The sequence below is a fragment of the Centroberyx affinis genome, unplaced genomic scaffold (genome assembly GCF_046629955.1).
Source record: "Centroberyx affinis isolate AG114_WGS23_722 - 3 ecotype Tasmania unplaced genomic scaffold, CSIRO-AGI_Caff_v1 ptg002607l_1, whole genome shotgun sequence".
Lineage (NCBI taxonomy): Eukaryota > Metazoa > Chordata > Actinopteri > Beryciformes > Berycidae > Centroberyx > Centroberyx affinis.
This window is the reverse complement of record NW_027280806.1, coordinates 823067-839512: the sequence shown is the minus strand read 5'-3', so window position 1 is coordinate 839512 and position 16446 is coordinate 823067. Positions and strand designations below refer to the sequence as shown.

Genomic DNA, 16446 nt, shown 5'->3' with positions numbered 1-16446 from the left:
AGCGCGGCGGCAGCCAGCCCCAGCCCTTTCCTGCCGCTGAGTTAGTTTGCATTAGTGCAAATTGCTTTTTTAATTACAGACGGGGAGGAAATGCAGCATGTTGCCTCCTCCTCTGAGATGATGCACATAGGGAGCTACTTAGCTTCATGTTTCACAAGCTGCAAACAACTGGTGAGGAACGAGGCGGATCTGCCACTCATAACTGTGGAATGACATTGTGTTATTCCTGATGAAGGACAGAGATATTGCATTATAGATGGATTAGTCTTACTGACTCAAACTTTTAGTATGTGTTGTACTGTATGATCCTAAGTTAGACAGTGTAATGAAACTACTGATTTTAATTGGACACACCGTGCTACAGGTAGCATTAGTTTGTGTTTGTATGTGTGTGTGTGTGTCTATGGCATCATTTACACCTGGCATTAAAATCCATCTCTGTTACACGCATCACCAAAATGCAGATTTTCACGCATGTCACTTACTCTCCATATCCCAAGAATCTATTTTTGACCCAGATGTTAATGTCTGCATCCTATTTGTTTGCTATGTGCTTCATGGTTGGATGCACGCATGAAAATGTACATTGTTTACGTAGCTCTGATATGTGGATTGAAGAGGCACCGCATTCACACTTTGTTGTTAATGTGATCAAATGTGTCTCTGACCATCTCCAGAGGTGGTTTGGGTGATTGGATCTTTCATGCGTCCTTGGTGCATTCACATGTTTTTGCACTCCGTTTACAATCTGATCACCCAGGACGTTTGTTAATGCAGAGGCACAGGGGACCTGTCTCTCCTGTGTAGGAATATTTGTAGCATTCTCAACTATTGTAACCTGAAGACAAACGATAAAGGACAAAGGCTGATATGAACAAGCAGGGCTACTAGCAGAATCACGCTCAACAGAGACAGGGAATAAAGATAGTGAATCATCCATGCAATCTTCTTAGATTGATTTGGTTTGCTTTTTAGATTGACTTTGGTTTCAGCTTTGATCAGGAACAAAAGGGCCTTCCGCCTCCACTCACAGTCTCTCTGTTTCGCAGGTTCTCAGTGACTTTCTTTCTCCTTATCACACACACACCCACGCACTCAAACACAACCACACACACAACCACACGCGCACACACACACACACACACACACACACACACACACACACACAGAAGGCAGAAATGTAGACCGCAGACACTTTGACACTTCTCAAGAGGCCTGCAGTTCATATATCTTCCATTTTTTTTTCCAAGTTTTCAAAGGACAAAAGTTTTCACACAAACTATGGGAACTCCCTTTAATGAGCTCAAAGTTGCAACTTGCAAATATGTCAAATAACAAATAATAGCCTTGTCTCACAATATAATGGAGTTTAGAGATGCACAATAACACTTTCTTACAGAATGAACAAGTGTGATTATGGAATTTCTCAAACATATAGTTATTATACCAAAGCAGTGAGAGAGATAAATAGAGAGAGATATAGAGAGAGAGACAGAGAGAGAGAGAGATGCGCTTTGTAATCTACACAAAGGAAACACTCTCCAAAATTGATTCGACACTTTATGCCAATGCTTCTGCTGAATCATAAAGTAGCAAGGCTGGTATTGATTTGTATGTGTGTGTGTATGTGTGTGTGTGTGTTTCATTTAATGTGCCACTGCTAATCAGAGCAAAACCAATAGGAGCAAATCAAACCCTGACATTCATCCCTATGCATATTAAATGAATGGACTGCGCATAATCACAGGGTAACAGTGACAGATTCACCACCCTCTGGAATTTGAAGTGTGGCACATGGCGAAAAAAAAGGAAAGAAAGTGTAGCACATGGCCAAGGTTTACAGTGCATTTTACAGGTGTAAAGCATTCGTATGATAAGTATCTCTCTCTGTCAGAACATGACATTCTATTACACAGCTGCCTTAAACTGTCTCACTCTGCGCTCTGACACTGATAATTCACTGTGCCGTTCTGACTGTCTGGCTGCCTCTCTCTCTCTGTCTCTCTCTCTCTCTCTCTCTCCCTCTATATCTGTGTGTCTCTTGGCCCAACAAATTTACTGTCACACAACCAAAAATCGCCCTCCTGTGTATGACTAAAGGCACAAATTAAATAATCTCTAACTGCCAATAACTTCTGCATATAAAATGCCTCGCTTTGGAATCTCACAGTCTGAATAAAAAGTCATATCTTCCTTGTGAATCTCTGCATGTCTGTGTGTCTCTCCCCCCTCTCCACACCTATACAACAACAAAAAAGCATCCTCTTGTGTACGACTAAAGCAACAAATTAAATTGTCTCTAACTTCTAGCAACCTCCGCGCAAAATGGCTCCCTGTAGCGGCTCCTGTAGCTGAAACCCACAAAGCCATATTAAAAAATGGCGCCTTCTCTACTTGATTCCAGTGTGTGAGAAGGCCAGCGGAGGAACTCACCTGTGCAGGAGTAGTCATCGATCCTGATGTAGCCCGTATGGCAGATGCACATGAAGGAGCCAGGGGTGTTAACGCACATGGTGTTCTCCCTGCAGTAGTGCTTCCCTTCAGCGCACTCATCAATATCTGGAGAGATGGGAGAGAGAGAGGGACAGCTGGAATGCACTGCGGTTTTGTGGCAAGTCAAGTCAAATTTACTTACAAGTCGCTGTAACAAAACAGGTTTGTCACAACATGCTTCACAGAGTAACAGAGGGCATATTGTTCATGCAACCAGATTAAAGGGCTTCAGACTTGAGCATATGCACAAGCAAAAATTTGCAAACATGCATATATACAGTATAGCTGACAAAAATACACTGATGCATATATTCAGGCACAAATAAACAAATCACACAAACACAAGCTTGCTCACATGCTGGCTTGCATACTCTTTCTTGCTTCTTTCTCATTCTCTCTCTGTCTTACACACATGCACACACACACACACAAAGCCCAGGGGTATTTTGTCTTCATCAGTGGAAGACCCTGAGGAAATGCAGAGAGAGCATGTGAGGTGGGCACCAAAGCACTTAAGGTTGCACCACTGGATCTTTCGATCAATTCAAAGTGGAGCACTGAATCCAAATTGGGACTCAGCTGTTTGCAAGACACTTTCCTCCAGACCCATTCCACACTCCTCTGGACTTCATGTGTACTTAAAATTTCATGCTAACCCTGAATACAGGCACAGTCACTGATTTAGAATTATATCCATTAATCCAGTAGTCTTTTGTATTTCCCACTGATACATTCTTATAGTTCTGTATTTGGATCCATATTAGCCGTTGCCTTAGAAACAGCTATTCCTGGGTTCCAAACAAACTGCATGCCAAACCATCAAACAGAAGATGCACTCTACTGCCAGGGTAAACAAAATAATCTTGATAATGTGATGCAACCCAATGCAACAGAATGCAAACACAAGTCAAACCTAATAAACACAGCTGCGTAATATACTCTCGGGCCTTGTTTCTGGTGATAGTTACAGGTCAAATAGAGACAAATTTTGAGAGACAAGCTCCGACTAGTCCTTGACATTACTAATTTATTATTCATTCACCGTATTCCGTCTCTGTGCAAGCCCAAGAGGACGTTCACCCCTGAACATGTTCTGTGCCAGACGCATTTGCGGAGAACACTTGAAATGGAATTTCAATAGATTTGCATTGGCATTCATTCGGCTCACATGTCCTTGGGTAAAGCACCACCCACCTCCTCACAAACTACCTGCCTACAACTGTGCCATTCACATTCACCCTTCCTTAGTCTTTCCTTTCACGGCTTCATCAATAGTTGATCCCTCCATCTATTCAAACTCGCGTTGGCTATACGAAGCCGCAGACAATCAGCAGACACCTATGAAAGCACATGTGTCCTTCGCTAAATGAATGGAGACTAATTAAACTGTGTGACTGGGTTTGAGAGAGAGAGAAAGCGAGAGAAAGGGAGGGGAGGAAGGAGGTAGAAGTAAGGACAGACAACAGGGCAGGAACAGACAAGGAGTGGATTAGAGACAAAGATAGAGTGACGTAGAGCTACTGTACAGCCAGAGAGAAACTATAGACAAAGAGAGGGTGAATGACTGAGATAGTGAGTGAGAGAGACAGATGGAGGGAGGGCAGAGGGAGGTAGAGGGATGAGTAGAGAAAAGGGCAGGTGAAGAAGTGGATTAAAGACAAAAAGACGTAGAATGAGGGAGAGCCAGGCATAAAAGTGTGGAGTGTTGCGAGACAGCCAGAGAGAGTGAACGACTGCGATAGCAAGCGAGAGACAGAGAAAATGAGATTTAGATGGCAGAGGAATATAAGTAGAAAGAGTGCAGTGAGAGGTATTAACTGTCGGTGGAGAGACAGAAAGCGAGAGAGCTGATTCGCTCTCCGTTCTCAACAGGCAACTGCAACTGCAGCGGTAACCTTGAACAGAGGTCTTAGGTGACACTTTTCCAGGTTTCTGATTGGCTGGCCGTGGCGGCGGCTTTGATTTAGAGGCTATTAACTGTAAGACACCATCCATCTCACCCCCGGTGACACCAGTTACGTTTGCTAAAACAATATGTTAGGAGGTGAGATGACGAGGGGTGCCGAGCGAAGCGTGGGGGGGTGAGACCATCTCCATCTCCATTAACACACTCCATTTTCTTGATTGGCCTGCCACATGGACACACGTGACGCGCCACCATAAAGAGGCTGGCTAAGAGTCTGCGGCGGCTTTTATCGCTGAATGGAGCACTCTGGGTCAAACCGTTGGCACGCCACGATGGATGGCTACAAAACGATTGTGGGCTATTTCTCCTTTGTGCATTCATACTCCACCGTAACAACTGAATCAATCATAGTCAAACCTGTGGAGGGTGGATAGCTTTGCATGATTAGGACAAAAAAGTCCTAATCTTTCATAAACAAGAAGGTCCTCTAGTGCCTGCTGTCAGACCACAATCACAGAAAACTACAGATATTATATAGACTAGTACTGTTGACTCTGATGCAGGCCTAGACTTTGTTTTAGCATGCTCTGATGCATGTTAACTGTACAAGTCATAAGGCAACTTACCATATAAATCCATTTATTCCACTGTTTATGTTTGCTACACACTATCACCAAGTGTAGTTATATCATTAGAGGTCATAACTATTCTGCCATTTTTCGTATTCCCACTATTGCTCATCCTGGTCATCCCACTACAATTTAAACAGGGAATAGCAGCTTATCCCTCTCCCCTTGCATAGTGTGTAGATTCTAATAGGGAGCGTCCTCACTATCTGTGTTGCATACTACAGTACACCAAGGTCTGGGAGTAGGGAGATAACACTGCCATTGCCTTTGGATGTCCCACAAAGACACCCGAATCTGTGCCATTCTCCCAGCCAGCCAGCCAGCCAGCCAGCCAGCCCGCTAGCCAGCCATCTCTCTCTCTCCCTCTCTCTCTCTCTTTTTTTCTCATCTATATACCCGCCCTCCCCAGTTCACTTACTCAAGCAGATGATTTGCAATAACTGGCAGAGAGATGAGGCTTGCCAAAACATTGTCTGATATTCCTCAGCAGCCAGTTCCCTCATGGCCAGATAGCAGTCAGAGGAAAGAGCAGAGAGACAAAGAGCTGTCCCTACTGGCCGAACACTGTCCTACTGGCCTTGGTTCTTCATGGGTGTAGAAAGGTTTTAGAGGAAGCCTGTTTAGTTCAGATGAGTTTCATTCAGACTAAATGATTCTTGGTGTTTGGAACGTCTGGAGAAGGCTGCTTTGGTTCAGAGGGATTTCAGTCAATGTCTATATGTTTTTAGGGCCGATTCCCTTTCAATTCAATCAATCAATTCAATTTCAAATGTCTTGTGATTCACTGGAAAATGGCACCAAATTCACTGCGATTTATCTAATCAATAACATTTTCATGAACCAAAAAAAAACATTTTAACATTAATAATTCTATTTAATAACAATTTTAGAGAGGATCTTCTTCCTGAATAGGTTAATTACAAGTAGATTGAACACAACCCAGGTTAGACTACATTGTAACATTGCAATTTTTCCTTTCATTTTATTTTCTAAAGGCTGGAGAATTGAGGGCTGTTAGCTTTGTATGTTTGGAAATTGGTCACATTGTGTTGCTGCAATTTGTCATGCAGGGTGGATTCTGGGAAAGTCAGTTCTGCAAGTGAAATCAAATACGCTCCGCTTTCTCTCATTCAGTAGCAAATTGCTGTAAATGACAAAGGAGTGGGATGTTTTTTTATCAGCTTGCTCCATTATTGCTGCAATCTTTAGGGCCAATGATTATTTTCATCTGTTTTAAACGAGATCAAAATGAGGCAAAACTCAGACAAAATATGTTTCTTTGAAAAGGAACAGAGTAGCTCATAGTCTCCTTTCTGAGCAATTACCTAAACATGAACTACGGATATCACATGCTTTGCTGCTTGTGCTTTAAACGGACACGATTCCAGAGAAAAGTTTTTTCAGTATCTTTTCAACATACCAAATTGGCCAATCACTCCTAAATAAACAGGCTCAAAAAGACCCCAACAAATATGCAAAACGTTGCTGCCAATTTGGGCGAGAGCAGGAGCCAATTAAGATGACTGAGTGGAAAGAATCCCATTAGGAGGCAACAAGAGTGAAAATCTGCATTCTGAGAGCACAGTCATTGTCTAAATACCAGACACTCACAGTGTGATCAATCACTGTAAACACTTAGAAGCCTGCTACCTGACTTAGAACAATGAACATCAAATAAGGAACAGGATTGGAGGAGTGTGTGTGAGTGTGTGTGTGTGTGTGTGTGTGTGGGAGTAGGTGCATAGGAGAGCGTGTGTGAATGTGTTATTGCTTTTTTGTGCAGTCAATCCCTGCACATTCCACACATTACAACACAACAATTTCCCCATAGGGATCATTAAAGTTCCATTTAATCTAAAAACACTCATGGGTCCTAATATGCGAACATCTACTTGCCCTTGCAGGTAGCCTCTCATATCATGAAAGCGTGTGTGTGTGTGTGTGTGTGTGTGTGTGTGTGTGTGTGTGTGTGTGTGTGCATACGCATTAACATACAACTAACACACTCTGCACTAGTAGGACTTATATAAAGCCCCATGCATCTCATAGACTAAACTGCCTTGTTTATGCCGTGCAGCATGCAGTAAGTCAAACGATCACACACATTAGGCGACGAGTGCGAGTGGGCTTTGCTCTCCATCATGGCTCTCATTAATCTGGAGGAGATTTTCCGCCGCGCGTGAATCGATGCAACATCACCATCAATCACCCATCACTCTGTGACCGAGCCTAGCCTGGGGGCCAGAGGTCTACACAACAAGTAACAGGGAACGGAAAGAGCTATCAGAGCTGCATGTGAGGCTGACGCCAGGATCACACTTCATGTGTAACACATTTGTGCTGCTTAGAGCTGCCGTGGTATTGATTTTTTCCTTACCGCACAAATTAGCAAAGCCATTCAAATTGTTGCGGTATAACCGCCATAAAAAAAAATTTAAACAGTGTTTAAATTGTTGTTGTAAGTGCTCGCCACTTGTTGCTGTCCTGGTTGTATTTAGTCACTCTGGCAAATGCCTCGGAGACTCCTAACTGACATAGTGCTGAGCCGGTACCTCCCAAGGTAGATGGGGTGCCTTTCATTGCATCGTATAACGGGCGATGAGTGGTCCTAAGATGCGATGCTAGATTTGTCGTGTTTCCTCGCATGACGTTGATTTTCTTCGGCACACTGCCTCATCCAAATTCTTTGGCTTTCCGTCTTCATCAGGCTCAAAGCCAAAATGTTCCCAAATAGGGGAAGTAATGTTGGGTTTCGCTACAAGATCCATGTTTTTATCCTAATTTGAAGTGAAAACTTTACGTAGCCAACAGTTGCAAAGCACACTCTGGGGGGTGGCACGTTCTCCGATCAGAATGTTAACTGCGCAACTGTGAGTGGAAACTTTCGAACACATGGCGTGACGAAAATAGGCTACACAATTATAATAATCTTTATTATTATTTAAAAAATAGTATTGCATTTATTTCAGATCACATAACATTTACAAGCAAAAATTGGAACATAAACAATAGGCCTAAAATAAACGGCAAAAAAAACCCAGCGGTGAAGCGGTGATCAGCTTGACTCTGCGGTGGGTGTGACGTGATTGCGTTACCGTGGTAATGCGGTAACCGCGGCAGCTGTTAACTGTAACTGTGTGAGGAGTTCTACGTAAGGATCTTGGGGCTCGAGCTTATTGATCTTAAACTCATTACATGTGGTTGTCGAATGTACTATTCATTCATTGATTCATTCTCTTTACCTGCTTATTACATTTCAGGGTCACAGCAAGCTACATCCTATCCCAGCAAATTGGTCAGAAGGCCGGAAAACACCCAGGACAGGTCGCCAGTCCATCAAAGACCTTGACTGCAATTTTACAATGTAAAATTTCATTGTATCACATTGTAAAACTCTTGATTCATTGATGTGTTCATCATGAAAACTTCACAGAGAGCTAGCAAAAAGCATTTGTTTCAGTTTATGTACGCATTATCAACACATAAGCAGAATAATTGCAATGCGTGTGACACCTTCATCACAAGGTAATGCATCTGCAACGGAACGATGCAGCGGTAACGGATTCTTTCATTCGAAATGAATAAAATTCCATCCGAGCGGAACGCATTCGATGCATTAAGTGTGATCCCAGCCGGAAAAGAAGCAGAAAGGAGACTTGTCTCAGGTGGCATTTGAAGGCTGCTGGTGGAGTAGCAGTGAAATACTGTTATTTGCACTGGAGAGGTTTGTCTGGATGATGGGAGGATTGTCTGTTTTGGGTGACATTTCAGCGGGTTACAGAGGTGGTGTGCGACTAAACACACAGCTGGTCAAAGTGTGAATGTGTTTGTGTGTGTGTGTGTGTCTGTGTGTGTGTGTGTGTATGTTTCCTCTCTGTGTTTGCGGGTCAGGGCCCTAGCAGGTGGGAGAGCCCAGAGGCTCGGGGCTCATCCCAGCAGTGATTGGGTTTTGGAATGGGCCGCGCTCTTCAGTCAATGCCAATTAGCCTGCTGCCACCTTGTGACATTCACAAAACAGCAGCGCCAATCAGACCGGTCTGTGTTCACACAGGATACGCTTACACACAAACAAATATGCAGCAACACGCACAAACACACAAACACACCCACATACACACACACACACACATATGTGTGTGTACCCACACATACACACACTCACACTGTCATGGCTTACAGGCTACTAAACATAAAACCCCATTCTGTGTATGAGCGGTGTAGACTTATTTAAAAAACAATTGGCTTACACAAGTAGGGTCTAGACTGAAATGACCCTGACATTATCAGCAAATTGCCTGCAAATACCCTATCCATCAAAATAAAAATCCTTTTTTATGCTTTTTCTCTTGCCATTGCCTCAATTCGACAGATCATCATATCGTATTTCACATTTCCCACATGGGAACTATAAAAAAACTCCCAAGAAGCCATTCTTTTTGACAAAACCTGAAGGGAAATTCATAAAGTAGGGCGTTTCAAAACGAGACAACAATGGAAGATGTCTCTATGCCTCCAGTCCTCTACGATGCTGAGATGAATAATGGTATTATCTCAACATGTTGAACTATACTGATTGTTCAATTTAGAGACAATCACACAGTCTGTCACTTCTGCACAGCTTGCCCCTCTGTCTAATTCTATCTTAAACACACGCATGGCGCTGCATGTTGGAAAATAAGCCTTCAGCCTGACGGCGCTGTGAGGACAGGATGGAGAAAAATTGGACTCCTTTTCTGTTTGAGAAAGCAGCACTCAAACACATGCACCTGCACACACACACACACACACACACACGCACACACATACTTACACAAAGGCGGGGATAGTATCCCCCTGAGTTTTCCCTACTGCTGCTTCTATGAAAAATTTACACAGAAGTGATCTCATCGGCTATTTTGAGCCCATCTCTGACCTAGGAGTGTTTTAAAGAGCTAGTATCTGTCTTTTCCTTTTGTGATGCTTATCTTGATGTTTGACAGGACCCTAAAAACTGGTGCGTGTGTGTGTGTGTGTGTGTGTTTGTGTGTGTGTGTGTGTGCGTGTGTGTGTGTGTATTGTGTGTATGCGTGCATGTGTATGTATGCTTATACATGTGTATGCAAACACATGCATGCAGACTTACATGTTTGTGTGTGTGCCTCTGTGTGTTTGTGTGTGTGTGTCTGTGTGCATGTATGCAGCGTGCACACAAGTCTTTCTGCTTTATGATCTTTCTGCTTTATGATCTCCCTACTGTGTTCAATACATAAAATTGCTTGTAAGTTGGACTTCTCATCTCATCTCTGTGGCACTATTGTATTGAAACTCACCTAGAATCGAAAGCAGGCAATTTCAATCATCTTTCTGTATACCACCTCTCAACCACAAAATGCTATATCTATTACGTGAACACAAACATTCTCTCATCCTCCCACAGGATCCTCAATGCAACTATTTCAGCAAGACAGTCCTTTTTTCTCACAGGACACACAAACACTCAAAGAGTAAGAGATTTCCAGAGACACACAAAAAATCAATTGCCTTTGAGAGAACAACATCAGCAAATTGAGTCCATTTCAGGTTCCCTGTGCAGTCTCTGATGCAAACACTCACCACACACACCCCCATCCAATTTCATGGCGAGAGTCAGGCGGCTCTTGAGATGAATAGTGTTGGTCTGAAGTGTCGATGTTCGAGGCACAAGTCTGTCTGCTAGTTCTCAGTTTCACACTGGTAATGGGATGGGTTACTCTGTCTGTCTCTTTATTTCTGCAACAATGAACTGCTGAAAATATTCGGTGAGCTCAGCTATTACAAACATGATCACAAAAACAAAATGCAACCAAGTTGCAAAAAGGAAAAGACTGTTGTTAGGTATTTTAAGCACGTTTCTTATTGCATTACAATGATAGAGTGTGAGTGCTCATATAGAAAAAATGCAGCCTCGGCACAAGAGCAATTAAGAGACAAAATATTTCTCATCATGTTTAATCTTACTCTTTGACACTTCAATGAATAATGGGTGTTTAAAGCCAATTACAAAGTTTTACCCACAGGTCCAAGGCCAAACGGAGGGTCAAAGTGTACCTGAATGATGTTTTTAAAGACAGCATGGACACTGCTGCATCACACTCCATTATGGTGAGTGACGCCAACATTACCATGGTAGCATAACCTAGAGCCCAGAGCATTATTCCCCATTAATTTAAGACAGAAACTCCTGATAGCATCTTCAATTACGGAGATTCTCTAAGACAGACTAATTACCTGGCCAACTGCTCATATGCTGTATGTCAATATGAGATCTGGAGAGGTCGGGAACTGGTGCTCTTTCATATGTGACTTCACTCCTTGGTTACAGCAACAAAAAGCATATGCAGCAGACACATTTACCTCATCTTGATGAAGGTGGCAGAAAAGAAATTAGAGGGAGTGTGTTGAATATAGATAAAAATAGACCAAGAACACATGTACACACAAACGCATACATGTGCTAAAACGTGCACAACACACAAAGAAAGAGCAAAGCAGTGGGATGTTGATGGCTTGTCTGCAGGGTGGCTGTCAAGGTCATCTGTGGAAATATCTGTAATAACTTTGATCTGAGCCCATGTTTGCTTAATATTACCAGAGATGCACTGGGACAGCGGTTATGACTTGATGTTTACTGCAAATTTTACTGCAAGACAGCATTGCGGAAGATAAAGTCAGCACTTTTTTAACGATATGTCTAAAGAAGCTTCTGGTAAATATCATACAAGATGTCAGAAGAGAAATTCAGCTGGTGCACCATCAAATTAGCGTCTGAACGTTTGAACTCGGAATGTGTAAGCGGATTTTTCATAGCTCCACTAACAACAGGCCACATGAAATAACCTGCTCAACTAAGTATAGCACATGTGTTTCAATCATCTAAAGTGGGGCGCCCAAATGGCAATCAAGCAAAACATCATCTGTTTTTATAAGAGAACAGCACTACAATGTGATCAATCACATTGCGTTTTTGCAACATGGATGGAGACATCTGAGCCCTGGCATGCAATCAGTAATGAATGCCCTGACCGATGATGGATGGCATGACTTTTAATCGCTTTCCGCTTATGAAATATCACTCATACTTGCAGAGTGACACTGAACACACTGAGACATAAAGACCTTCAGCATGTGTTCGTATCAAAACTGAACTGACTGACTACAAGAAGACAAACAACACAGTCGCTCAAAATTTAGTGAAATGTTCATCACATGACATGGTTAGCTAACGGTGAAGTTTAGGCAAGTAAAGCAATTTAAGTTAAGGTAATAGGGTTAAGCTTAGGTCAGGTTTAGGCAACTACAACACTTTGGTTAAAGGAGAATACTGCTGTCATTTAGAGTCATAGCACATTTACTGTTGTCTACATCTAGTTTACATCCCCCTAATCATTTTGCAATACATGCTGTATGTAGTTAGATTTTTTTTAAGATATACTTGTTTTTTGTTGTTTTTAAAATTGGCTTCAAACCTAGCTTGAAATTAACTGCTGTCCCAACTAACAAAGATGGCCCAAATTAGAAGACACGGATATGACAATAAATTTTGTAAGGCAACATCTATTTGAGGGATTATTTCCTGGAGGAGACTTTCATTTCTCCCTGTTGGGTTCAGCTGATTTACAGTAAGCAGAGCGTAACATAATGCACGCACTGAAAGGAAGACACTCAACTCGGGCACAATGAAACAACGATAAAACAGAGAAACAAAATTAAGGCTTCATGTTTACTGTGATGGATTACCTAACTCGGGCAATTTTCAAGTCTGTGGAATTTGTTTTTCATACTGTACAAGAATGAATGGCAGCAAATGGCTTCCTCTGAGGATGAGAAAATGAGCCCCGATATCTCCAAATACACTGACTGTGTGCAGACACCAGCAGGACTAATGGAAAGGAGAGGAGCAACCCAGACGATTGGAAAAACTTTAAAAAACACCTTTAAGGTTAGGGTAAGGTTTTGGTCATGGTTAAATAAGTAAAACTTTCGCTTAAAATTGAAACTGCATTCATAGTGGAAAACTTTGCACAAGTTGGTAATTGAACCTAGGAGTTGAAGGCAAATGCATAGCCCATCCACCGCCACACCCTTACTTTCCGCAGCACTATTTCAATGTCACACTAACTGTTTCTAGTCGTGTCTCCACCACATAATCTTTCCATGGTGGGGAAACGTCATTTCTCTCAATTTTTATGCACGCAGCACATTATTTGCATTTTAAGACATCATGCTCATTTCACAAAATTTCATGAGAGCAGGCTGAGACAAAGCAATCAGAGCAACATGACAGCAGCGGTACGTGCCGCAGTGAAGCAAGAACACTGAATCCAATCTATCAGGCCCTGACAAAGGAGAAAGCACTGAGCAGAGCTTCTCTCACGACCTCTTCGATTCAACCTTTCCTTCGCTAAAACCAACCAGACATTCAGTCACTCTCGGAGGGCGAAGAAACTTTGTCTAAAAGTGGAGGTTCATTATTGGGAGCCTCGCCGTACCTTCACAGTAGGCATTATCGTCTCGCAGTGGGCGGAAGCCATCCTTACAGACGCAGCAGTCTCCTGCCTCCAGATTCACGCAGTCGGAGTGCTCCATGCAGCCGTGGCCCTCCGAGCAGAAGTCGTGACCTACAGGAGGGACGGAGAGGAAAAGGTTGAGGCCCAGAGGACAGAAGAGGAGAGCTGGAGTGACGGAGGGATACGGGGGCAATGGAAAGGTTATGTTCTTGCCGCGCAACCTTTTCTCTGAGTATCCTGACCGTGACCTCTTCCTCAGACACGTTAGGCGCACAATAACATAAATTTTGCTGTAATTTCTCTTACTATACTTCTGACTTCAGAATTATCACAAACAATAATTCACTGTCACTAGAAATAGATTTGCTCTGAGCTAAAAGTGCAAATTAGTACGACTCAGTCACATGAATGAGTGAGATTATATGAATGATTTACTGTAGACATCATAAAAAATCATCATATCTCTAGTGCGAATATGTTTTACAGGCTATGAAGACAAAATTGTCTCTTGGAGGACAGTAAAGTATTCTATCTATCTATCTATCTATCTGTCTGTCTGCCTGTCTGTCTGTCTGTCTGTCTATCTCTCTCTATCTTATGAGTAATTAAGATTATTAATAACATACAATGATGTGAGAAAATAAAAGGCTCATATCTTGAACACCATTTCATTTGCAAGCTATTTGTCGATTTGAAGATCTCTCTACAATGTTGTTACATGAATAAGAATAAGATCTCAGATAACTTGCCTCGGGAAATAATGGCTAAAAATAATCACGTTACAAGGATAAGACAACACAACCCTCCATACCTCTGCAGACTTTGCAGCATCTGTCAGTCAAGGTGATCTGCTCCGACTCCGGGCAGCTGAGTTCGGGACAAGGCTCGTTGAGGACCACTCGATGCATGGTCCTGTCCTGAAACGGTCAGAGACACAGTCCCCATGAGCTACATCCTGGGCCTGCTCTGCTCCCCTTCATTTGATAAGGCCTGGATGTAATTATGAAGGTAATTATCCATCTATTGTGTTCCCTCTCTCACTCCCTCACTCTCCTTCCTCCCTCTCTGTTCATTACAACCCAATTACTCTGACATAATCATTGGTCAATAGCAGTTTTGTCTGGACTTGGTACTACTTATGGAAGAGTAAACCTTTCCTATTCTCTTCTCCTGTTATCTGAGCAATATAGACCATGATTTATGATGTATCTTCGTTATACAAACAGAAAATCCTGTGGAATCAATCTTCTGGATTATCCCTGCATGTGTGTTTAGTCAGAGTGTAAAACCTGATTAGGGAGTTCCTTTTCCCAGCATGTCTTTGGCAGGTCTCTCTAATGATCTCATCCCTGTCTCTCTGACTGATGCTAATTCAGAGTCATTAACACAAGACACAGTTAGACAAAGACAACAGGCCTACTCTATCTATTTGTAGAACACGCATGCTTTAGAGTGGAAAGTTAAGACATGTCATTGCTTTTTATGGCACGTTTTACAATGCAAGCAAGGGGCAACATAAGGCTAATCCTAAACCAATTTGTCTCGAAGATGAGGTTTCACGGCTGCTGCTACATATGTGCTCGCTACCATCCACAACACTGTTCAAGTCAAACACATGCTTGTGCAAAATTCAGAGAAAAAAAAACTTCCCCCAAAAGTTAACAAACAACTTATCAAACACACCCCCCTCTCCCCTCCTTCTTGCCACCCACCACCCAAAACCTGCACCCCCCCTGCAGCCAGCAGGCAGACAGGAGATCAGAGGCGTGACAAGCAGCTGTCAGGGGGAGCCTGCAGGAGTCTGCAGCAGTAGACTGACTGACAGTGCACCCCGTCCCCGTTCCTTTGATCTGTCTGGGACTGCCAGTCACTTAACTGGGACTACAGATGGGCCAGGTGTGAGCACGGCAGCCAGACAGCTGTCCAAAACTGCAGTATCTATTGGAGCTTTGCAGCATTCATACGGGAACTGGTTTATACGATAGACCTGCGTGATTATAAACTTCAAATCACTTTTCTGTGATTGATTGGGCTTGCCTGGTATGATGCGATCAAGTGAATTGCCCCCAAAAGTAAGAAACCCACCCGTCTGGTGCTCCAGGCAGACAAAAGCAAATGCTTTGAATAATTAACAGGATTTTAAATACGATTTGGAACCGCAGTGGCATCTGATTATGGGTATTGAACAATGCCTGTGGTGTCTCATGATTGACAGGTGTGTTGCTATGGCCTCCAAATGTTAACTCAATTAGGAGCATTTGGCCCATTTCTTTAAGTCATGTAAAAGAAGCTGACAAGCCAGATCAATAAATTCAGCCGAAGTGGACAACTTAGCACGCTGGCTCGTTTAGGCTTGATTTAGCCTCCCGGGATGGGCCAGCGTGGCTATGGAATGAGTATTTAGTGAGCTGTCACACACCGCAAGATGAAAATTAATAGAGTTGAAGTGCTTGGTTACATGAGTAATTGTGGTGTCTACTTCTAAACTTCTAAATCGTTTTGAAGAAGTATGTGTGTTTCTCCCTCTCTCTCTCAATTTCTCTATCTCTGTCCATATGTGTGTGAGTGTGTGTGTGTGTGTGTGTGTGTGTGTGTGTGTGTGTGTGTGTGTGTGCGTCGACATGACTTACCCTGCATTCAAACAGCAGACACCTGCCAGAGGAGTCGCGCACAGCCTTCTGATTCCCCTCCACCAGCTCTCTACCACCAAACAGGCAGACAGCTAGTAGTAGAAAGAAAGATCATGAGCACAGAAAGATCATGAGCATACACACAAACACACACACACACACACACACACACACACACACGAACATACAGAGTGTGCCCTTGACACCATATTCCATTGAGATCACATTCAAGATTATAATATGTACTTTTTGTATTCTGTCCA

The 16446-nt window shown here is 42.8% G+C and overlaps 1 protein-coding gene across 1 annotated transcript in view; it reads right to left on the bottom strand.

Annotated features, from left to right (window-relative positions):
* nell2a (neural EGFL like 2a) overlaps positions 1 to 16446 on the bottom strand; it is a 63715-nt gene that overhangs the window by 26473 nt on the left and 20796 nt on the right. The window contains exons 10-13 of the mRNA XM_071534706.1: positions 16184 to 16275; positions 14365 to 14470; positions 13536 to 13664; positions 2434 to 2559 (exon numbers count right to left, since the gene is read on the bottom strand). Coding sequence (XP_071390807.1) covers positions 2434 to 2559; positions 13536 to 13664; positions 14365 to 14470; positions 16184 to 16275 — 453 coding nt within the window. The remainder of the gene's footprint in view (positions 1 to 2433; positions 2560 to 13535; positions 13665 to 14364; positions 14471 to 16183; positions 16276 to 16446) is intronic.